The 23,739-nt window shown below is 45.9% G+C and overlaps 1 protein-coding gene across 1 annotated transcript; it reads left to right on the top strand.

The window, feature by feature from the left end:
- Positions 1 to 1,329: 1,329 nt before the first annotated feature.
- Positions 1,330 to 23,739, top strand: LOC125884905 (A disintegrin and metalloproteinase with thrombospondin motifs 5). The gene is made up of 8 exons (XM_049570175.1): positions 1,330 to 2,702; positions 14,776 to 14,908; positions 15,159 to 15,326; positions 15,822 to 16,105; positions 17,240 to 17,423; positions 17,507 to 17,682; positions 17,768 to 17,943; positions 19,118 to 23,739. The coding sequence occupies exons 1-8, from the start codon at positions 1,599 to 1,601 to the stop codon at positions 19,815 to 19,817; spliced, it is 2,925 nt and encodes a 974-aa protein (XP_049426132.1). The 5' UTR covers positions 1,330 to 1,598; the 3' UTR covers positions 19,818 to 23,739.

Raw genomic sequence — 23,739 nt, 5'->3', positions numbered from 1 at the left:
CAGCCGGCAGCTGGGGGTGGAGGTGATGGACGGGTTGGAGACAAGACTGGAGGACGGAGAGGAAAGAGAGACGGGTAGTGGGGGTGGGAAGTGTGTTGCGTAACAGCTGATTTGGACATGAGGTTCCGCTCGATACAGGATGAGGGCTTCATGTTCGATACTGCAGGGCCGTAGCAGAGATCTCAAAAGCACCCGAGGCCCCTCAAACGTTCTGACGAGGCGCTGTTATGACTCCTGTGTGGACGTGCGTGGATCGTACCACGGTGGGATTTGAAAGGGGGCAGCGAGGCTTACGGTGGCAGCACACCATGTTCTGCTTTTGGCCACGCATGCGCCAAAACGCCCACTCCCTGCCATACTACCCACCCCGCACACATTTAGTAGAAGGGGCTTTGGATTAGCGCTTCAGGCGAGCCGACACGGCCTCTCACTCCTGCGTGGGGAGGCCTCGCTTTCCGCACGCGCTGAAACCGTAATGTGCGGAGGTAATAGCTGCAAGGTGACTCAGCAAACGAGCAGCGTTGGAACTTTTAAAGACTTTTAAAGCCACTCTGAGTGTTTGTGCGAGACGCGGTGAGGTATGCATGGCTAAATCCCTCCCCGCACACAAGCATGACATCCCACTGGCACCACCACACACACTTCCCTAAAGGTACAATAAATAATCAAGACAGCTCCCAGGGCAGTTCCAGGCCCAGTCACACACCTGCAAACACACACACACACACTTTTTTTTTCCGCTTTCTCATACCTGACCACAGCACCTACTGAATGCACACAGATTCCCTCCATCTCCACACGCCATTTAAACGTCCCCAGAACTCTTATTCTGGACGGGGCCATAAATTATCTATCGGCCCCTCTAGTTTGCTGAAACTCTCCAGTCAAGTCCTGTTGGAGTTTCAGCCTTCAATTATTAAAGGAGGCAAAGTGGGAAGAGTGTAAAAATAACAGGCTGGTGTTTAATGGTTGAGATAAATGCTGTGGGTGCTGGGAGGGGACTTGTCTTACAAACATCAGAGGGGTGGATTTTAGGAGTTATTCACAACCAGAGGGGACTGGTTCTCAAGATGATTTTTACGGACTTGAAAAGTCAACCAAGCTCTTTTTTTCCCTCTGCTGAGGCGATGGGAAACACTCCAGTGACAGCATTGTTCAGGTTTCTGCTGTCCTCCAGCACTTGACTTTACTCTGATTTGAGGAAGAGAGGGAGAGGAGAGGAGAGGAGAGAGAGAGAGAGAGAGAGAGGAGGGGGGGGGGGGGTGGAGGAGTGGTGATTGAGCGCAAAGGGGGCAGGACTTTTTCTCTCCGGGTCCTATTAAGAGCAAACTTTGTGTTTTTGTTCTCCAAGTTCAGCTCAGTGCTCTCCAGCCTGCGCACAGTTCCTCTCTGCTGCTCTTTTTTCTGTCCATTTTTCCCCTCCTGTCCTCAATGGTTTTGTTTGCTCGCCTGTTGGTTACTACTGTGTGTGTTTTCATGGGGGATTTGGACAGCGGGAGGATGCGCTTTTTGGAGGGACAAATACTCAAAGTTGTCTGTGCGGCCGCTCCGGGGTTGTTTTAGTGGATACTTGGATGTTTTTCGGGCTGGAGTGAACAATGGTGCGGATCCTTGGAGCTGTGGCGGAGGGCATGCTCTGGTTTCGGCTACTGTTGCTGTGCGTCGTGGAGTTGGAGCTGGGAGCCGGGCTTTCTACTTTCCAGGGTTTCTATCTTCCACCTGCGAACGGGTCGCTGCTCACACCTGCCCGGAGGACAGACGGGGTGGTGCGGACCGTTGACCGGATTTACCACGGAGGAGGGAAGGTGGGCTACCTGGTGTACCTGGATGGGAGCCGGTTTCAGCTGGACATGGAGCGGGACGAGTCGGTGCTGTCGCATCACTTCAGCCCCCAGTATGTGCTCGCGATGATGGGGGACAGCCCCGCGCCTCTGCAGCGGGAGTGCGCGTACCGCGGGACGGTGGACTCCAACCCGGAGTCCCTGGCCGTCTTCAACCTCTGCGGCGGGGGTCTGGAGGGCTTCTTCGCCGTGAACCACGCGCGCTACACCATCACGCCTATCATCAGGGCGAAGGGACACGAGCACGACGTGCGCGCCCTGCAGGATAAGGACGCGGAGAGCGCGCTCCACGTGTTCACGCGCGAAAGCTTCAGCTTCGAGGCCATGCGCGAGGGGCGCGAGAGCTGCGGGACGCGCGATGGACGCAGGGGTCGCCGGCACGCGGCGGGGAAACGCCGGCACGGAGGTCGCGGGAGGGGGAGACGGGACAAAGAGTGGCTCGCGGCGGAAGGCACAGATGACCACGACGCGCACGGGAGAACGTGGTGGAGCCGGCTCGCCAGAGCGGCTCCTCCGGTGCCTGGCACGCGGAGCAAAAGATCGGTCTCACGCGCCAGGCACGTGGAGCTGCTCCTGGTGGCCGACGACACCATGACCAAGAAATACGGCAAGGACTTGAACCACTACCTGCTCACACTGGCCTCCATCGCCTCCAAGCTGTACGGGCACGCGAGCATCGAGAACCCCATCCGGCTGTCGGTGGTGAAAGTGACCGTGGTCACGGAGAAGGAGAAGGGGCTCGAGGTGACCAAGAACGCGGCGGCGACGCTGAAGAGCTTCTGCAAGTGGCAGAACCAGCAGAACCCGCTGGATGACGACCACCAGCATCACCATGACGCCGCCATCCTCTTCACCAGGCAGGTAAACAAACTCCCCTCGCCTCCCCTTTCACCTCCACCTGTCCGCTGCGCGCACCTGGCAGGCGCCGGGTCGAAGGAGAGGCGGCTTAGCGCCCCGGTGTGATGCCAAGGCGGCGCAGTGACGCCACGGTTTGTTTTGATTTTGATGGTGCACGCGGTGGCAGCTGCAGCTAAGCTCTTGGCAGACTGAGCCGAGGGTGGATTATTGCAAATAGCTTATAAACAGCCAAACACTCTGTAGTGGAAACATCTGACACACGTCACCTTTTTATATCCTCACAGTCAGCGCGCGGTGTTTTTCTGTGTGAGCCAACTTTAAGTCACCTCTCCATCTGCAGCACAGTCAGCTACAAGTGAGGACAGTGCAACCTGCTCCCCACATGGCCCTGGTTATATCCGCCCCTTTTATTTATGCTTTCTCTCTGCAGAATCTCTCGTGCGTAATGCAGCGCAGCGTCTGCAAAAGTCCATAAAAACTGTATTTCCTGCGCCTGGTGTTTTTCTAGGCAGGCTCTTCTGTCTCCAGCTCCCCCCTCCCAGTCCCCTGACAGCCCAAAAGGCCTCGAAGTCTGTGTGATCTGAGGCGCGTGCCCGCCACCGCGCGCGCAAATTCTTCTCATGGTAGGAGGTTTGAACTCAGCTGCTGGATGCGTTGCAGAAATATCCCAAAAACTCCCCTTGAAACTGCAGTTAATTAGGTAGTCATCCCCAGGTCCTCTCTCCCTCCCTCTTCTCTCTCTCTCTCTCTCTCTTTCTCTCTCTCATCACTCCACTCTGCACATTTTTCCCCAGTTACTTTTCCAGCGTCTGTCAGCTGGGGCTGGGAGCTGTCAGAAAAACAAACACATCCACCCTGTGAGAAGCCCTGCGCTCACCGAGACCACACTCATTTATCCCTTCTTTCACCGTCCCTTTCTGAGAGCCGCGGGGCAGCAGCACATCTACATTCTTCGCCTCCTCGGGTGTGGCTTCACAGTGGTTACGAGTCGAGATAGCTCGCCTTGGGTTGCGGTGTGTTCTCCTCATGCAGGGTCTTGTCGTGGCCTGAGCGGAAAAACCCGAGCGCCAGTGGTGTTGCCTCGGATCTCCTGGCATCTGCTGCAAGCTGGCGGCGTCATGCGTTGGCAGGGCGGCCGGTAGTGCATACCTGAGGTCAGCAAGCTGGCAGAGCGGCGCTGTCCTTGTGTGCCAACCGCCTCGTGGCTTCTTACTAACCCCGTATTGCTGCTACACCTGCACGGGTGAGGCTGAAAGGGCTCAGGCAGAAGACGGTGGCATCCTGTCATGGTTTGGTTTGGCACGGCGGGCAGGGTCAAGCGGGCATGGAAACAGTTGTCCAGATACCTCAGGAAGCTAATGAAACATGGCAGGCGGCACTGTGGGCTTCTCTCTGTACGGCTGGGGCTTTGATCCTATTCACATGCTCACCCTTCCAGAACCGTCCGCTCTCTCTGTCTCTCCATTGATTTCAAATGCCTTTTCATCTCCAAGCAGTCCATGTTAGGGCAGCTCTGCACGAGTCAGCCGAGTCTGCACGTGATTCTCTGAAACTGTATGTAGACACACGACCATACGGCCTCCATCACCTGTCGCAGCACGTCCATTATTCATGCACCTGTCTCCTGACCCTCACTCACACACGTCTCAGCTTCGCTCCTGAACATGGAGGTCACACTGTAGATGTTACCTGTCAGCACAAGGAGCAGGTGATCCCTCTCTCTCACACACAGAGGCTGTGGCCCCTGTAACGCAGCACAGACCGGGCCCTGATCTGTATCTGTTGGGTTTCTGCAGCGAAATGTGTGTGCACAATAAGCAGCTCCTGGGTCAAGACCTTAATAAGCCTAAGAAAACAGCCACCGCCTCACTTGACCTTTGACCTTTAAACTCTGGCTGTTAGAGGGCGGTCTGTGTTTTGGCTGAGAGTTTAAATTGTTGTTACTTTAGCTTGTCGGTCGTTATGAGGGACAGAAGCAGGCTGAGGTTTGATGACTTTAGACTCGACTCAACTAAATTAAAAAAAGACTTGCAACCAGACTTGGACTTTTACACCAGTGACTCGTGATTTTACTTGCTTACAACCTGAAGCAATTAACATTATGTTACTAAGTGTCAGTTGGAAAATAAAATGTCAATGATCGTTTGTTTGCGTACAAAAACAGTGCTGTGGTCAACAAAAAATAAGGAAGTCGAGGCTAACAGTTAGCGAGCTAATGTGCCATGAGCTAACTGTGGTGTGGTTAATAGTGCTATATTCTTTGATAGTGCCATGTTATGTTAGCATTAATTTAAATGATAAAGTTCAGTCGACTTGTTAAACAAATTAATTTTTTTAATTTTTTTTTTTAATTGTATTTAATATATTACATACGGTAAAAAGTGCACCATCACTTGTTTAGGACTCGAAACTAAAGGTTTAGGATTTTGGACTTGTCAGTCTTGACTTGGGACTCGACTTGAGACTTGTCAGTCTTGATTTGGGACCTGATTCACATTTTGTCAGTCTTGAATTGGGACGTGTCATTCGTGAGTTGCGACCTGACTCAAGTCTTGTCAGTCTTGACTTAGGACCTCACTAAAGTCTTGTCTTGGGACCTGACTGGAATCTTGTCAGTCTTGACTTATGACTTAAACCAGGACAAGTCAGTCATGACTTGGGACCTGACTCACATCTCGTCAGTCTTGACTTGGGACCTGACTTGGGACTTGTCAGCCTTGGCTTAGGACTTAAACCAGGAGATGTCAGTCATGACTTGGGACCTGACTCATCTCTTGTCAGTCTCAACTTGGGACTTGTTGTTCGATCTGACTCAAATCATGTCAGTTTTGACTCAGGACCTGACTCGTGTCTTGTGAGTCTTGACTTGGGACCGGACTTGAGTCTTAACAGTCTTGACTCAGGACGTGTCAGTCTTTACTTAGGACCTGACTGCAGTCTTGTCAGTCTTGACTTGGGACTTGTCAGTCTTGACTTGGCATATGATTAGGGACTTGTCAGTCTTGACTTATGACCTGTCTGGAGTCGTGTGAGTCCTGACTGAGTCTTAATTTGGGACCTGACTCACATCTTGTGAGTCTTAAATTGAGATGTGTCATTCTTGAGTTGTGACCTGATTTAAGTGTTGTCAGTCTTGACTTGGGACTTGTTAGTCTTGGCTTAGGACCTCACTAGAGTCTTGTCTTGGGACCTGACTGGAGTCTTGTCAGTTCTGACTTGGGACTTGACTCGTGTCTTGTCAGTCTTGACTTGGGACTTCACTGGATTCTTGTCTTGGGACCTGACTGGAGTCTTGTCAGTCTTGACTTGGGACTTGCCTCGGGACATGGCAGTCTTGACTAGGGACCTGACCCGAGTCTTGTCAGTCTTGACTTGGGACCTGACCCGAGTCTTGTCAGTCTTGACTTGGGACCTGAACTGAGTCTTGTCAGTCTTGACTTGGGACTTGTCATTCAACCTGACTCACGTCATGTCAGTCTTAATTTAGGATCTGACTGGAGTCTTGTGAGTCTTGACTTGGGACTTGACTCAGGATGTGTCGGTCTTTACTCAGGACCTGACTCGTGTCTTGCCAGTCTCAACTTGGGACTTGACTTGGGACTTATCAGTCTTGTCTTGGGACCTGACTGGAGTCTTTTCAGTCTAGACTTATGACCTGACTCATGTTTTGTCAGTCTTGACTTGGGAGCCGAGTGTAAAGACCTGAGACTGACTTGTGACTTGTTCCCAGGTGTAGTGTGTCCACACAGCCCAGGTGTAACAGAGGAAGGTGTGCGAGTCTCTTTCAGGAGGACCTTCTGCAGAGTGGTTCCTGCACTGTGTCAGAGCTGCACAGAATCCATCACTTCACAAACAGGAGTGAGCTGTTACAGTTTCCATTGACACAATGCCAGTCAGGAAGTTTGGCTCAGGTACCTCATACCTTGCATGCTGCATTTCGTGCTGAAAAAGAAGAAGGAAAGGAGTGTGATATGTGAGGTGTGGTGACTTGTTTTCAGAACGTTCTCAGGAAAATAGCATTTGCTGTAACCCAAGTGGAGACTTAGCAGAGAAGACAAACATGTAGATTCAGTTCAGATGTGCTCTGCCTAATGTTCCACGGTACTGGCAGTCAGAGGTGTCAACTAATAGCTTATGTTTGGAAACAAATAACCTTCTTCGTCAGTGTATTTGGAGCAACTGTGAAGTAGAACCTGATTATTGTAGTCCAGTGAACTCGAACTGAAGCTCATTGAAGACTTAGTGACTGTGAAGTCAGACCAGCCCATTGTTCCCAGAGGGGAGAGGGGGTGGGGGGGCAGCAGCAGAGCACAGGGATGGAGGGAACTCGTCTCTTTGTGGTCGGGTCCAATTACTCCAACACCCCGTAGCCGCAGTGAGCTGACCCATGCGGCAGTGTCACCCAGCTCCACACATACCAGCACCAGAACAAAACAACGAGCACATTGAGGGGACTCGAGTGTATCTGTGTACATGGGAACATTAAATGTTATGCATGGCTGTGTTCGCTTGTTGTGCGCTCAGACAGTGGACAAAGCCCTACTGTAAGGTGGCCACAGAGACATGCAGAGATGTGGAGACATTTGATTCTTGCAGCAATAGCTTAAATATTTGGATAGACGCTGCTCGCAGGTACTTGTGATGGCAGTGATATTGAACTGTTGACCCTTTTAGCCGGGGTTGAGTTCAGGCCAGATTTGTAATCTCTGGTCCTCACCTGCAAAATGTCACTCAAATTAATACGTACAGACCAGGAAGAGATTCAAAACGACCACAGAGAGATGTAAATGAACTGCAAAGACAGACAAAGTAACTTCAAAAATAGACAAAACAACCACAAAGAGACAAAAATGATTACCAAGAGGCTACATTTCATCAAAGAGACACAAAACAATTAAAAAGAGACACAGCAAGTCTTAAAGAGACAAAAAAAATTACCTCAAAGAGACACAAAATGACTAAAAAGAACACAAAATAAATTCAGAGACACAAAACAACTAGAAAGATTCACAAAATGACCTCAAATAGATTAAAAAACAACTACAAAGAGACACAAAACAACTACGAGATACAAAACAACCACAAAGAGAAACAACATTTCCCCAAAGAGACACAAAATGACTACAAAGAGACACCAAGTGACAACAAAGACACAAAATGACTACAAAGAGACAACAAGTGACTACAAAGAGACACCAAGTGATAAAAAGACACAAAGTGACTACAAAGAGACACCAAGTGACTACAAAAAGACAAAGTGACTACAAAGAGACACCAAATGACTACAAAGAGACACAAAACAACTACAAAGAGACACCAAGTGACTACAGAAAGACACCACGTGACTACAAAGAGACACAAAACCACTACAAAGAGACACAAGGTGACTACAAAGACACACCAAATGACTATAAAGCAACACAAAGTGACTACAAAGAGACACAAGGTGACTACAAAGACACACAAAACGACTATAAAGCAACACAAAGTGACTACAAAGAGACACAAGGTGACTACAAAGACACACAAAATGACTATAAAGCAACACAAAGTGACTACAAAGAGACACAAGGTGACTACAAAGACACACGAAACGACTATAAAGCAACACAAAGTGACTACAAAGATACACAAAATGGCTACAAAGAAACACAAAACAACTACAAAGAGACACAGAACAACTACAAAGAGACACAATGAATACAGAGAGACAACGTGACTATGACGAGCAACAAAATAACTACAAAGAGACACAAGGCAACTACACAGAGACACAAAGCAACTACAAAGAGACACAAAATGCTACAGAGACACAAAACAACTTAAAAGAGACAGTGACTACAGAGAAAATTGACCAAGAAATACAAAACAACTACAAAGAGACACCAAGTGACAACAAAAAGACACAAAGTGGCAACAAAGAGACACAAAGTGACTACAAAGAGACACCAAATGACAACAAAAAGACACAAAGTGACAACAAAGAGACACCAAGTGACTACAAAGAGACACCAAATGACTACAAAGAGACACCAAGTGACTACAAAGAGACACAAAACCACTACAAAGAGACACAAGGTGACTACAAAGAGACACAAAACAACTATAAAGCAACACAAAGTGACTACAAAGAGACATAAAATGGCTACCAAAAAAACACAAAACAACTACAAAGAGACACAGAACTACAGAGAGACACAAAATGAATACAGACAACATGACTATGAAGAGCAACAAAATAACTACAAAGCAACACAAAGCAACTACAAAGAGACACAAAATGCTACAGAGACACAAAACAACTACAAAGAGACAGTGACTACAAAGAGATACAAAATTGACTAAGAAATACAAAACAAATACAAAGTGACTACAAAGAGACACAAAATGCTACAAAGAGACAAAAAACAACTACAAAGAGACACAAAATGCTACAAAGAGACACAAAGTCACTACAAAGAGACAAAAAACAACTACAAAGAGACACAAAATGCTACAAAGAGACACAAAGTGACTACAAAGAGACAAAAAACAACTACAAAGAGACACAAATTGACTACAAAGAGATGCAAAAATGACACAGAGAGACACAAAACAACTACAAAGATTCACATAATTACCTCAGAGACACACAACTCCTATAACAACATGACAATAAAGAGACACAAAATGACTAAATAGAGACACAAATCCACAAAAAGATGCATTGCGACTTCACAGAGATGCAAAACAACAAGACAAATAGAGGCTAAACAAATATAACATGCATGTGTCTTGGTCCTGTGTAGGAGAGGTTCGGGGCCCCTTGCATATCTGTGCCCAGGGACTTACTGTCTGATAATCCGGCACTGCAGATAACTCTGTGTCACCACATATGATTTCACTGACTTGATAAAGCATAATGATTTGCAGAAACACTCAGACGGTCCTTATGTAATGATGATTGATGTAAGATACACACTGATGTAGACGTAGCGCCTACTTAAACACAATCCATTTCCTCCACACGTGTGTTAAACACATAGTTATGTCATTTAGTGTCTTACATTGAGTGTTGGAATGTGCACATGTGTATAGTTTGGACTCCTCCCTTTCCTGTGCACTTGTCTTCCTCCTCCTCCTCCTCCTCCTCCATGTGTGTTTATGTGTGTGTCTGTACATTAAAGTGTACATTTCCCAGCCCTAACCCCCGTCACAGCGAGACCCCCTGTTTGTTTTAACTGTTCTTGATATTTCACACGTGCTGCACTTCGTCTGGTATATGTTGACAACCTGCTGACAGCTCTTGGATCCCAAACCCCCGACCCCGAGCAGACCCGGGGTCTGTCGACATACGCGACCGGCCAGAGAGTTCAGTCCGCCCCGGTAACAACACATGGGCCTCTTCACACTGTGATGCATCAGTGACTTTAAACTGCACTCCTGTTTGTAATCACAGTCTGAAGTTTCCTTTGAGCTCTGACCTTAGGCTGGTTCATGCGTCCAAGCAGGGAAAAGAACGCTATTTATTCACTTCAACAGTTCGTACTTTTAGGAATCAGCCTCGTGTTATTCTGGTCTCACATGTCTTATTGTGAAAAGATCTACCAGCTCTAAAACTGTGAACTTGAGATCATTACAAGTTTTGAGTTGCTGGCTTTAAGCTGGTTCTGCTCATATCTGACTGGCTTGTTGTGTATGATAATGTTGCAACCTCCTGTTCTAAGGTTAAATGTGGTGTTCCACAGGGATCAACACTGGGACCACTTTTGCTCTATGGATGACATGCAACATATCTCCCTGTAACAGCCAAGGTCTCCTAGCTCTCAAGATTAGCCCAGAAGGCTGAATTGTTGGTTGTTTGTCTGGCCAAACATAGAACACTTTTCAAAGATGTTTCCATGAATCCTCATAAAATTCTTAAACCTGAACTGTAACTAGCTGCTAACTATAGCTGTTGCACTCAGGCAAAGTGGTGCTTAAAGGCACAGTTTGGAATTTTAGAAATGGGGTAAAATGAGGTACTTATCCATCGTCAGTGTATTACATACAGTAGATGTCAGTCGGCATGCCCCCAGTTTGGAGAAGCAGGCTGGAGTCCAACACAGAAGCTAACCAATCTATTGCTGTGGATGGGGTCCAGCAAAAAAAATGTATTTTAGCTGCCTAAAAAGTTTCAAACAGTTTAAGCATGTGCTATATGTAGAATATATCACAGCTTTGCCTTAATGTCAGCTATTTCTGTCGAGGAAGTGAAGCTATTATATTGCACTCCTCTATGCCAGACTCCACTGAGAAAAACAGCGATTTAACATTGCTAAACACATGTGCTGCCGGTGCACTGCTGCCTCGATCAGTTGTTTTAATTGTGTTGTTTGGTGACTTTGGTGTTTGAAAGGTTTAGTTAGGATTCGCTGAAGTCGCACAATAACACAAACTCTAACTAATCGAGGCAGGGGTAGAACATCAGCTCCCAAATTCAGCTAGCTAAAATTGCTGTTTTTGACAATGGAGTCTGGTGGGTTTGACGAACTGAAGCCGTTAACAGCTTGTCCGTCGAAATAGGCTGTCTGATGTCAAGTTACATCAGTGGAAATACTCTCAATAAAGTGATATTGATTTTTTTACATTGTTCAAACACATATAGGTGTTTATACCCCTAAACTATCCCTTTAAGATAAATGCTAATGCTAGCATGCTGATGATAAAAGATGTTTACCATGTTCATCATCTTAATGCAAAGAGATCTGTTGCTAGCGTAGCTAAAAAGTACAATATTTATGCTGTGTAAGTATGAAGTAGCATTAAAATGCAATAATCTGACAGTCTGTCAGTCACTGGTGACGAATCGTTAGTGACCTGTCCAGACGTTAATGCAGAGCGGATTGCTTTTGATTAGCAGGTTTGTTGAAATCAGCCTGCAGGGTGTTTTGATCACACAGAGCGAGCTAAACTCACTCTGCAAGAGGGATTTCAGTGTGTGTGTGTGTGTGTGTGTGTGTGTGTGTGTGTCTCTGGGTCTGGCTGGCTGTTTGTTTAACACAAGCCTTGGCTTAGATTGCAAGTGGTCTTGTTATGCACACACACACATACACAGCTCTGATCGCCTCCTGACCTTCACAACCAGCTTGCCACCTGTTCTCCTGTTGTTTCTGCCAATATTTCTGTTACTCCTTGTTCTCTCAGTTCTTCTCTTTAATATCCGGCATCCCTCCAGCGTCTGATTCCCAAACTTTTTTCTCTTTCCCTCCCTATGCTTGTGTGGGAGGCCTGTGGATGAAAACAAAGTTGGGGAGAGAAAGTTGGCGGAGGGTGGAAGTAAATAACGCGTACAGTAGATCAGGGATATTCCCATTTCTCTATGTTTCACCCGCATGATTGCTGCTACGCTGAGCACCGTGTGTACACGAGGAGAGATCGAAACAAAAACCCCAGAGCCTGGGAGGGGGTGAATGAATAAATAAATGAAATGGAGGGAGGTGTAAAGAATGGCGGGGTGAGAGAGTGTGGGAAACGGGGAAAGGGAAACACACACATATGAAGACAAACTTCTCCATACGTTCTCACCGCCTGATACAAAACAAACAGGCTTCCTTTATAGTTTTTGATCTTGTGTGCACATTGAAAAGTCAAAAGAGACTTCCATGCATGCAGCCAGTGTGTGACTTGCTCTTTTGTTTGCTTCTGTGCATCCAGCAGTCAGCTGGCAAAAGCTCTTCCTGTTTCCCTAGAGTGCTTGCATTCATATGAGCTCCATATGTGCGAATATGTATCTGTGTATTTACATGTATAGTTATGTGCATGCATGTGTACTTGGATGAGTGTGTGTGATGTGGTCCCACCCGGTCGGTCATGTGTGTGAGCGCAGAACACAAGGCAGTTTGTTCCAAAGTGACCTGCGGCGAGCGGGTAAACACCCTCCCCAAAGAGCCTCTCACACACGACCCAGCAGGCCTGTCAGCACCGCTTACCAAGACGATTCATCCTCTCCGCTGGCACATGCGCACATGCATGGACGTTTGTCCATACGTTCCTGTGCGTCTGTGCCAAATGCACATGTAGATTTTAAGCACGGTTTGCTGCTTTGTTGTGAGTGGGTACGCACATGAGTCTGTGCTCTGATGCGACGGTACGATCAACTGATTGATCTGTGCGCTCGGCGGGGGCCAGGCAGTGTCACCCCGAGGCCTCGTCGTAATGGACATGTGTGGGAATCAACACAAAGATCGATACTGTGTGCTCTGCCACCCCGTGAGGGAGGCGCAGAGATGGTGGAGGCAGAGGAAGGAAGCGGGTATTGAAAACAGTGGGAGAAAAATTAAAGGGACACTCCAGCAATTTAGCATGTCAAAGTTCATGTACAAGGCTGCTTAACTGTCATGCAGCCGTCCGCCACTAGTGGGTGCTACAGAGCCAGAGAGCAATCCCCCTCCCCGCAGTAACGCTCGAGTAGACTGGAGTTTTAAACCAGCGCAGTTTGGAAGTACTTTGATCTAGAAAATGAATTCTGAATTTTTTGGGGACAATGTTTCAAATACTTAACGATTAACTGTGCTAAATTTTGACTGCTTTCAGAGTGTTTTTTAGACTCATCAGCTAGCCTTAATTAAAATTTTCGTTTCGTCGATAGGGGAATTAGTCGCCAGGAACATCCCTAGCATCCAGTAAAATTATAAATTTGGCATTTCACTAGTAATTTTTGAAATAGTTTTATTTGGTTAAGTTGCACTTTTAAGCCGTTTCTGCCATTATGATGAAAAAAAGAGGCTGTAAGTCATTACGATTTTCAGATAACTTCGCATCGCACAATAATGACTTAGTGTCTGGATACAAAGTCATTATTTCAAAATTATTTCGAGAATGTTTTGCATTTTTAGTGCAGGGTATTGTTTAAAGAACTACGATATCGGCACTAGGGATGCCTGACAATATCGGTACATCGTTGGTATCGGCCGATATTGGCATTAAAATGAACAGAATCATCCGACATGCTTTTTCTTAATTTGCACAATGAACAAATGAATATTACATATGTTGAAAAGTCTCCTATTTCATGTCTCCAAGTTGTCCTTACTTACAAATATTTTTGGACTGTCTTCGACCAAAGTCTATGCCATAGAATAACCTATGAATTTTGAAAATTGACGTACTTCCCCTTTAAAGTGATTAGGGCTGCCACTATTGTCGTCTAATCTGTCGATTATTTCTTCAGTTAGTCGACTAATCATTTCATCGAAAAATGTGTTAAAATGTTGAAAAATGTCGGTCTGTCTCTCCCAAACCCCAAAATTATGTCATCTAATGTCTTGTTTCGTACTCACGCCAAAGGGTTTTAGTTCACAGTCATGGGAGAGTGTGTAAAGCTGCCAATATTTGAATGTAAGAAGCTGCAATAAGAGTATTTTGGGGACTTTTATAGTACTTTTCTATGAAAAATGACTCAAACCGATTAGTCGACTACTAAAATAGTCACCGATTATTTTAGTAGTCGATTAGCCATCGATTAGTCGACTAATCGTGGCAGCCCTAAAAGTGATACTGATATCAATAGAGAGCTTGTATCAATACATTTTTCTATTCATACGATACGCATCATGTGACTGAAGATATCCAGTTGCGTAAAATGCCACCAGACGTCTCAGACTCGATACTTTCGAATGTTTTGCTAGCGTCATGACACGCTGAACTGCCAACTCTGTCAAACACGTCACGTCTATATACTATAGAACTATTAAATCAAATGATTCACTTCTTACTTTCTTTGATATTTTTGTCAGATATGCGATGATGATTGCTGGGTAATATGTATGCTGTCAAGTCTCTATTTGTGTTAAGACTGTTCATGCACAATGGTGTGCTCTGGGGTCTGTGGTAATTTCCTCATGCCACTAATCTGGGTAAAGAAAGGATGGAATGCAGGTCTCGTTTCACGGGGAGTTTCAATAGTACTTGATATTGGGTTACTTTGGTCGATGCCTTAAAGGTGCTGCTTTGGTAGAGGTCTGGTTTCAGGATGAAGTCAGTTCTTTGCTGAAATAAACAGGTTTTCCACAGTCTTTACAGATTAAAGTAAAGTTGCCGTACTTCCTGTGTCCAGGACCTCTGTGGCCACCACTCCTGCGACACCCTGGGCATGGCAGACGTCGGCACCATCTGCTCTCCAGAGAGAAGCTGCGCCGTCATCGAGGACGACGGGCTTCACGCTGCGTTTACTGTGGCGCATGAGATAGGTAGGCATGGATATACACACCAACACAAATACAGATATAAACCCTCCAGGGCATGCACATGCACATCTGTCAGCACATCCATCTTGCTGATTCGTATCACAAGAGTATTATCTGATGTCATACCCCTGACTCCCGAGCGCTCAGCGTGTTTTCTTTTCTCATTCTTGCTGCATGTGCAAACCTGTGACAAGTCGCTCCAAATCACTCCTCTTTCCCCCCCATCAAGTCTGTACATCTCGTCCTCTCTCAGGTCACCTGCTCGGCTTGTCCCACGACGACTCCAAGTTCTGCGAGGAGCGCTTTGGAGTGAACAGCGACAAGCGGCTCATGTCTTCCATCCTCACCTCCATTGACGCCTCGAAACCTTGGAGCCGCTGCACCTCGGCCACCATCACGGACTTCTTCGACGACGGCAATGGTGAGCGTGGGAGAACTTTTCCCAGCCAGCAGAAGTTTTATTCCCTCCACCTACAAATTGCATCCATGTGAAATTGACTTTTGAGCTTTTTCTCCCACAGTACCTATCACTGCGAGCTGTTTACCACCAAACAAAGCTGTAATCTTTTGTTATTTACAATCCTATTAACTTCTTAAAGAGTGTAGTTACAGTGCAGCCAAAGACAGATCACTGGCAGGAAAGCAGGATGAGTCATGCTTCATCAAGAAGTGTCATTTATTGCAGCCATAAAGCATCGTCGGTTGGCATTTTGTTAAAAAGCTTCAGCGCTTGAGGCATAATTTATGTAGCAACTGCAAGCCTGACAGCATCTCCTGCTGCTCCAGCACTTTTATTAAGTGATAAGTCAAACAGGCCTAATTTGTCAACAGACTAAAATAGATGTTCGTACACCAGAAAAGAGTGTGAAGGTTGTGTAGCCCTGTTGAAACCCCTTCTGTTTCTCTCCTGCCACAGCTGAGTGTCTCCTAGACTCCCCTCGCCAGCCCCTGCTGGGCTCCGAGGAGCTCCCAGGTCAGAGCTACGACGCCGTCCGCCAGTGTCGCCTCGCCTTCGGCCCAGAGTACACCGTCTGCCCCGGCATGGACGTATGCTCCCGCCTGTGGTGCGCCGTGATCCGCCAGGGACAGATGGTGTGTCTGACCAAGAAGCTGCCGGCCGTGGAGGGGACGCCCTGCGGGAAGGGACGCATCTGCCTGCAGGGGAAGTGTGTGGACAAGACCCGCAAGAGACACTACTCGGTAAGAGAGACAGTAGGCGACTAAAAAAGGACCAAAATCTAAAATAGAAGCCTTTTTATAGTTCAAAAACTTGATATTTTAAGCACCCATTTGCACAAAGTTGTCACTGGGAGACAAATATAAACAAGAATACACGGAATATACGGTAAAAAGAAGGAAAAAGACAGAAGTAGAAAAGGAGAGACAGTTGAAAAGGAAAAATGTCTCTATGTGACTTCATTGTGTGGTCTGCTTTATTTGTGCCACTGCTGATCTGTGCTATTTGTTCCCTTGGCCTCACTTAAACAGATCTAAATTGAATTTGGCCTCAACGACTTAAAGGACTGAATCTGTTCTTGGCAGGTTCTGACTGTGTGTGTGTGTTTTGGGGGGGAAAGTCACAAAGAATGGGCGAGAATATTTGCTTTGTGTTTACTCGTCAAATGGCGTTTGACGGGTCTGACGCGATCCTTGGCAGACGGCGGTACATGTGGATCCGGCCCAAGTCCCGACTCGCTTCATTTTCCTTGCTCGTATGACGACCAGTTTACTGCTCCGAGCGACGTTAAGCCCCTCCGTTTCAGACTTCAGAATCTTTCAACCTCTCTATATATTTCTTACAGTTTGCAGATTGTGCAGCTTTTACTGTGGGAAGAAGTTGAGACTCGGCGGTGGTGCTAAATAGAATAGCAGAACTTCAGGGTTATAAAATCAACCTTGTCTCATAAAATGTTAAACGCTACTTATCCAGTCGTTTTAATCGCAGATGACTCATGAAGTGCTGGTTGGAAAAAACACAAAAAATAAGTTGTGTAAGAATTCCATTCAGGCTGTTCTCAGGAGAAGCATGTGAGCTGTTACATTACAGATCAAGTCATGCTGTCTTAATCACACAGGAATAGCCTCGTTCCTCTTTTTCTTTTTCCGCACCACATTCTTCCTTATCATAAATCTCTCTCCAAAGGGTTTTCCCTGCGACACGTGGCTCGGACGGCTCTGACTTCCAACACGTCTGATAAGCACTAATTGTCCCTTCTCATCTCCTCTTTTCCTTTCTCTCCATCCCTCTCTTGCTCTCTGATCTCTCCTCCGCTGTCATTTCCTCCATCTCTTAACTCCGCTTTCATCTTCCCTCTCCTCCCCTCCCTCTCCCAGGCGTCCAACCACGGCAGCTGGAGTTCCTGGGGTCCTTGGGGTGCGTGCTCCAGAACTTGCGGAGGCGGGGTGCAGTTCGCCCAGCGCCTGTGCAACAACCCACCGCCGCGGAACAACGGGCGCTACTGCACGGGGAAGAGAGCCATCTATCGGTCCTGCAGCGTCACACCATGTCCTCCATCAAGTGAGTGACAGCTTGAGATTTTATGAGTGATCATAATCGTACACTGTTTAAATATCATGTAAATATATTGAACTTTTCTCCAGATAAGGGTTTCCGGCAGGAGCAGTGTGAAGTGCGCAACGGTCCCCAGACAGATCCTAAAGGGGTGAAGACATATGTTGAGTGGGTGCCTAAGTACGCAGGAGTCCTCCCTAAAGATGTGTGCAAGCTGACCTGCAGAGCAAAAGGAACAGGATACTACGTGGTGTTCTCTCAGAGGGTGAGTTAGCTTTAAAAAGAAAAAAAGGTGTGAGGTGTTCAAGGGGGGAATAAATGTGGTAAATTTTGTGACTGTTCATCTTCAGGTGGTAGACGGGACAGAGTGTCGTCCTTACAGCAGCTCGGTTTGCGTGAAAGGGAAGTGTGTGCGGACGGGCTGCGATGGCATCATTGGCTCCAAGCTCCAGTTTGACAAGTGTGGCATATGTGGAGGCGACAGCACAGGATGTATACGCGTCGTGGGCAACTTCACCAAGAAGAGGTAAGGAAAAGAGAGTCTTGTGATGTTGGCTGAATGAGAAGAACATGGCAACTTCCATTGTTTTGTACATTTACACAATATTCCCAAGATAGTCACCCCCTTGCATACTGTTCAACAGTATCCCTGACAAGTCTTCGTATCATAATTGTCCGTTGAGCACGGGTAGTTTCCTCCATGTCATGATCACTAATCTCTATAAACAGATTCTACAAGTGTGTACCGAATCTTTAGACAATGGGACAAAATTTGGGTGTTTTTGTTTGTCGTGCTAGTAGTGTTGAACAATCACGTTTGAACAGCAGGTAAACAGTTCGTGTATAAAGGTGGAATGCATTGGTCGAAATGAAATCTCAGAACTATAGGCTGTATAAAATAATGGATGTAGCCACTGTTACGTCTTCCATTGGTTTGTGGACTCCGGTTTTAGACGCTAGCTGCCAGCTTGGTTAGCACAGTGCATTTATAGCTATGCTTAACTCTGATAACTCTGATGCTATTTTTATTTTAGCAAAAAAAGGCTTAAAACCATTAAAACAAAATTTGCTAACAAGAAAATCTGACTATCAGACACCTTATGGGGTCTTTCTTAGGTTGTGTTCACACCGGGTGCAAATAAAACAATTGGCATGAATGAATTACATGTAAGGTCAATGTAAAGACGCAATTAGACGCGAGTTCCTATCAGGCGGCACAATGGACGCAATGCAAATGACACAAAATACGCAAATTAAGTGGTGCGAATGAAGTGAGTAGCGCTATTTCGCATCATAAACCTATTCACAAGAGTTGATGGTGGTTGGAGGAAGCCCCTTCTTCTTCCTTCGCAACAGCTACACCCATACTCTGTGAACTTGGGGTTACGTTATGGCTACGTTATCTAACCACCCACCTGTCACTCAAAGCAACCACGCCCTTAATTATGAATTATTTCAAGGCTTAATAACATTTGAACAGGTGAGTTTTAAAAAAAGTCCACCCCTCGTACAGTTGTCATCAACAGGGAAATTAGTTATAGAGACCAAAACTGTTTTTTGCACCAGGCTGTAAACACGTTTATGTCTGCTGTAAATTTGTAACATGGGTCTGCCGTGTGTTTTGATGCCATTGATGACAAAGAACACGCTGTGTTGCGTACTGATCTGACCTCTCTTCTACTTTCTCTCTTGCCAAACAGTAAGGGCTACACTGACGTGGTGAAGATCCCTGCAGGCTCCACCCACATCAAGGTCCGTCAGCACAAGGCCAAGGACCAGACCCGCTACACTGCCTACCTGGCCCTCCGACGGCCCAACAACGAGTACCTCCTAAATGGCAAGTTTATGATCTCTACCTCTGAGACAATCATCCCACTCAACGGTACTGTACTTAACTACAGCGGCTGGAGCCAAAGAGATGAGTGGCTTCACAGCATGGGTCCTGGGGCCCTCCATGAAGCCTTGGTGGTCCAGATTCTAGCGACAGATGCTAAAAAGCCCTTGGATGTTCGTTATAGCTTCTTCATGCCCCGCCGGACAGCCCCACAGCAGCCGTCAGCTCCACTTATCCCCAACCTAAAGTTGACCCCTGTGCAGAGCACTACCACAACTACGACAAAGGCCGCCACCACCACCACCACCACCACCAGTAGCACCACTACATCTTCTTCTGTCCCGCCTGTCTTGGTCCCAGGGCCGCCAACAGCTCCGGGTCCCTCCACTCCTACCCCAGGGCCCCACTGGGTAACAGGGTCCTGGATGACCTGCTCCAGGACTTGTGACACTGGCTGGCAAAGCCGGACAGTGCAGTGTAAGGACCGGGATGGGAAACTGTCCAAGGGCTGCACGTTAAGTGCCAGACCCTCCGCCTTCAAACACTGTCTGGTGAAGAAATGTTGAGGCGGCAGGAGAGGGAAAGTGATTCGTAAGACGAGAAACAATTCGTAGGAAGAAGTTTAATCTGTTTGATAAATCTGATAAAGGTCTCAAGTGCTGGGTGTAGGACTATGGACCAGTGAATTTAAGAACCTTAAACAGGACTGTGAATGTTGGCTGAAAGCGCCTGAACCAGATACACTCAGAGAGACTTAGAGACAGATTGTCATGGATGTACCTGACTATATGCCAGAGGGATGTCCCAGAATCATAGTAGCTATGCAGAGCACGAGTAGAACGGAGGACAGAGTCCGTATGATAGTGACAAGTATCGCCCTGGCATAGCTAAGGACTGAAATTGCATGTCATTTCCACATGGACAGTAACTGATTGTCTTTACTTCGGTCTCCAAACCCTGGAGGCTTCGTGTGTGTCGCCCTGTAATGGCATGCCTGTTGTGTTTTTTATGCTATTCCATGTGCTCTAATCACTGCGGGGATTGGAATTCACACCCCTTTGTCTTTTGTCATGAGTGTGTCCGAGACAAGAGCCTCAACGATGGGAAGCACTTGTTATTCAACTTAGCCAACGTACCCGTGTCCCACGTCCCTCATACTACGTCTCATATTACTCCCATACCTTGAACACGTCAGTCACTAAACAGCTCATAACATTCGTTTCGGGTGGAATGTTGAAAATACATACTCACTGGATGGTAGGCAATCTTTGTAGCAACCTTTGTAGCAACTGCTAAGACACCATGAACCATATAAAAAAAAGATTGTACCAGATGTCTTTTCCATTAACCAACTTGAATATATGTCTGAAGCATTATTACTGTTGTTCTCCTCGTCCTCTGATTGCCTACTGGTGTTCTTCTCGTTAAGAATGTTATGAGCCACAAAGTGACCGAACTGTCCATATTATAAGAGATGTACATACGTATGACGGTCCTAGATCAGGGATACCCATGTGTCCTGACTGTAAGCATTCTGTGTCTTGGGCCTAGTCCTCATAGACAGGGTATTTTCGAAAACGTGGTTTGTCCCTCCTTTGTTCTCAAAAAAATCACAGAAAAAAATTCAGAAACACAACTGAAGTGCTGTCAAAGCCATGCCTAACAAAGCGGGGGCGATATAACTCTAACCTTTGAGCCACGCAAGAAGATCTTCAAGAAGAAGATATTGGGCAGTCGGAAAGCTGAAAAAACTGTTAGCGTAAAGCTAAGACAATGGGGCACGCTCTAATGATACCAGCCAGAAACTCTGGGGCTTCTGCACACCTTCATCCTGCACAGAGATTTACAAAAGGTTCGTTGTCAGTGACCTAAAACACAGTTTGCATGTGGTCGAAAGTCCAAAAGCTACGTTTCAAATATATCCGCGTACAGGTGGACTAGGCCTTTATTTGACTGATCTGTCCAGCTGAAAACCGAGAAGCAGCACAAGAAGGGCAGACTATCATAAACTATTTCACGTAGTGGTGACTGTTATGTCAAGCACGTCCAAAAGGTGCTTCCTGCAAGGGAAAAACCTAACGTAGAAGAGTGACTTCATGAAGAAGAATGAATGGGTAAACCCTGACATTTGGCGAATGGACAGCCCATTAGGTCCTTAACGGTTAAGATACATCTTTGCTCATGTTCTTGAAAAGTTTCTCCACTCTGCAACGACAATTTGGGAAGAAAGTCAAGCCCAAAGACACGAGTCACCTGTACAGCTTAGAAACAGCAGCACAGTGTGATGGGATGGTAAGGGAGCGTACGGAGGACAAGCTTTAGTTCAACTGACAAAGGGGCAAAGTAACCACGACACTCCTTAACATTTATGGAGGTTAATGATGACTCACAGGTTTGGGGCAATGCTTGATTTTTGGTGTGTGTGAGTGTGTGCGTGTGTGTGTTTGTCTTTGTGTGCATGTTATGGGCTACCACATTCATGAACCCAGGCCTGTGTTATGAGCACATACATTATGTACCGTGAACATGTGCATCTTGAAGCTTCTTCACTCTCAGTTCAATGTGTATCAGTCATTATGCTGGTGCTGGGAGGTTTACGACCCTCATGTTTTTGTTTGTGTGTTTATCTTTTTAGGAAGCAATGCTAATATGACAATGTGTGCCCTGGATACTCGCAACGACAGCAAAGGATACTAATGCAGTCATTTATGTCCCTTTGCAATTCAGCTCTTCCCTCATCACTCATTCTCTACTCCACATCCTGATGATTGTTTTAACCTGTTTCCAACCCTGACGGGTGGTGCTTGCCACATTACAGCAATTCACAATGTGCCACACATGGGTGATTTTAAAGGGTCAGATCACCCAGAATACAAAAAATTGAGCTTGGAGATTTCCATCTGGTTCCTTGACCCCATTGCATGAATGGAATTTCCTTTGTGGTGGTCACAGCTTTGAAAAATGACAATCCACAGATTTCATGGTTATGAATTTCTTTGGAAATTGTTTCTGCTAAAGAAACACTACGCTGATTTTGAATGGCGATGTTGCTGTTCATTTAAAGGGACAGTTCCACCTGAAATCAAAAATACATATTTTACTTCTACCTGTAGTGCTTTTGGTGTGAGTTGCCAAGTGTTGGAGATATTGGCCGTAGAGACGTCTGCCTTCTCTCCAATTTAATGGAATTAGATGGCACTTGGCTTGATGTGCCACCAAAAACATACCTTTTTAAAAGACTCTACAACAAAATCATTACCCGGTTACTCAAGATAATCCACAAACTGTAATTTGATATGTAGGGACTATTTTCACCCGCCAACCGTATCACCACGCAGAAGGAAGAGTGCATCTATTCATAGGCGAGAGGCTCCTGACAGTATGAGATGTAAACTTTTCTGCTGTCCTCCTAAGTTGAGCTTGAATGTTAGCTAGCTCAGTGGTGTTGGGTGAGCTAACAGTAGATGTATTTTTGATTTTGGGATGAGCTGTACTTTAAAAAAAAATAGTTTGACATGTTAGGAAATATGCTTATTCGTTTTCTTGCCTTGAAATAGTTGATAAGATTGACACCAGTCTCGTGTCTGTCTTTTAAATATAAAGCTAGAGCCAGGAAATAGCATAGCTTAGCATAAAGACTTGAAGCAAGGGTAAACAGTTTGCCTGGATCTGCCCAAATATTAAGAATAATTTACTAACATCTCTTAATCAACACATCATGTTTAATCTGTACAATAATCGTAGCATAAAAACAACTTTTAATGCTAAGCTAACAGGCTACTGGCGCTAGCTTCATATTCAACATATATGTGTGAGGTATCAATCTTCTTGTCTTACTCTCAAGAAAATGAATAATAATGTCAAATTATTCCTTGAAGCGCAACAAAAACAAAAAGTGCAGAAATGTGCTTTTTTAAAATTTGTAATCACAGTGAACTCATTCTTTAAAACCCTCCACCAAAATCTCACAATATCATGCTTTAATTTGTACAGTGTTGACAGTGTTCATTACATATCAAGTGGATTTTTACAAAAATACCTTTCTGTAATCGTAACAAAATTTCCAGCACCTGATATATTTTCCGTTGTAGCAAACCTCACCCATGTGGCACCTGTACAGGAGAAAACAAACGACCCCGAGCAACATACCACTCGCACAATTTCCTCTTCTACAGATTTATTTACACGTGTAGACATTTTTGTACAATGAGTAGATCTTTCATATATGTCTTAGTATTCAACCATATTTACACAGAAATGTACACACACACACACACACACACACACATGGAAACAATCCTTCAGTTACACCGCATTACAGTATTCCAGAAGCAATCACACACACACCACACACACACATACACACACAACCTACTCTGACTCTTCCGGTGGGGAAACCCCTCTCGCTGAACGACAGAAACACAGCACTGAACTTGTAATTTATTGTTTGTACAACTTGTATGTGTGAATAAAAAAACAATGAGATGA

Source organism: Epinephelus fuscoguttatus, linkage group LG24, assembly GCF_011397635.1.
Source record: "Epinephelus fuscoguttatus linkage group LG24, E.fuscoguttatus.final_Chr_v1".
Lineage (NCBI taxonomy): Eukaryota > Metazoa > Chordata > Actinopteri > Perciformes > Serranidae > Epinephelus > Epinephelus fuscoguttatus.
The sequence above is the reverse complement of the archived record's forward strand: the minus strand, read 5'-3'. Positions and strand labels throughout refer to the sequence as shown.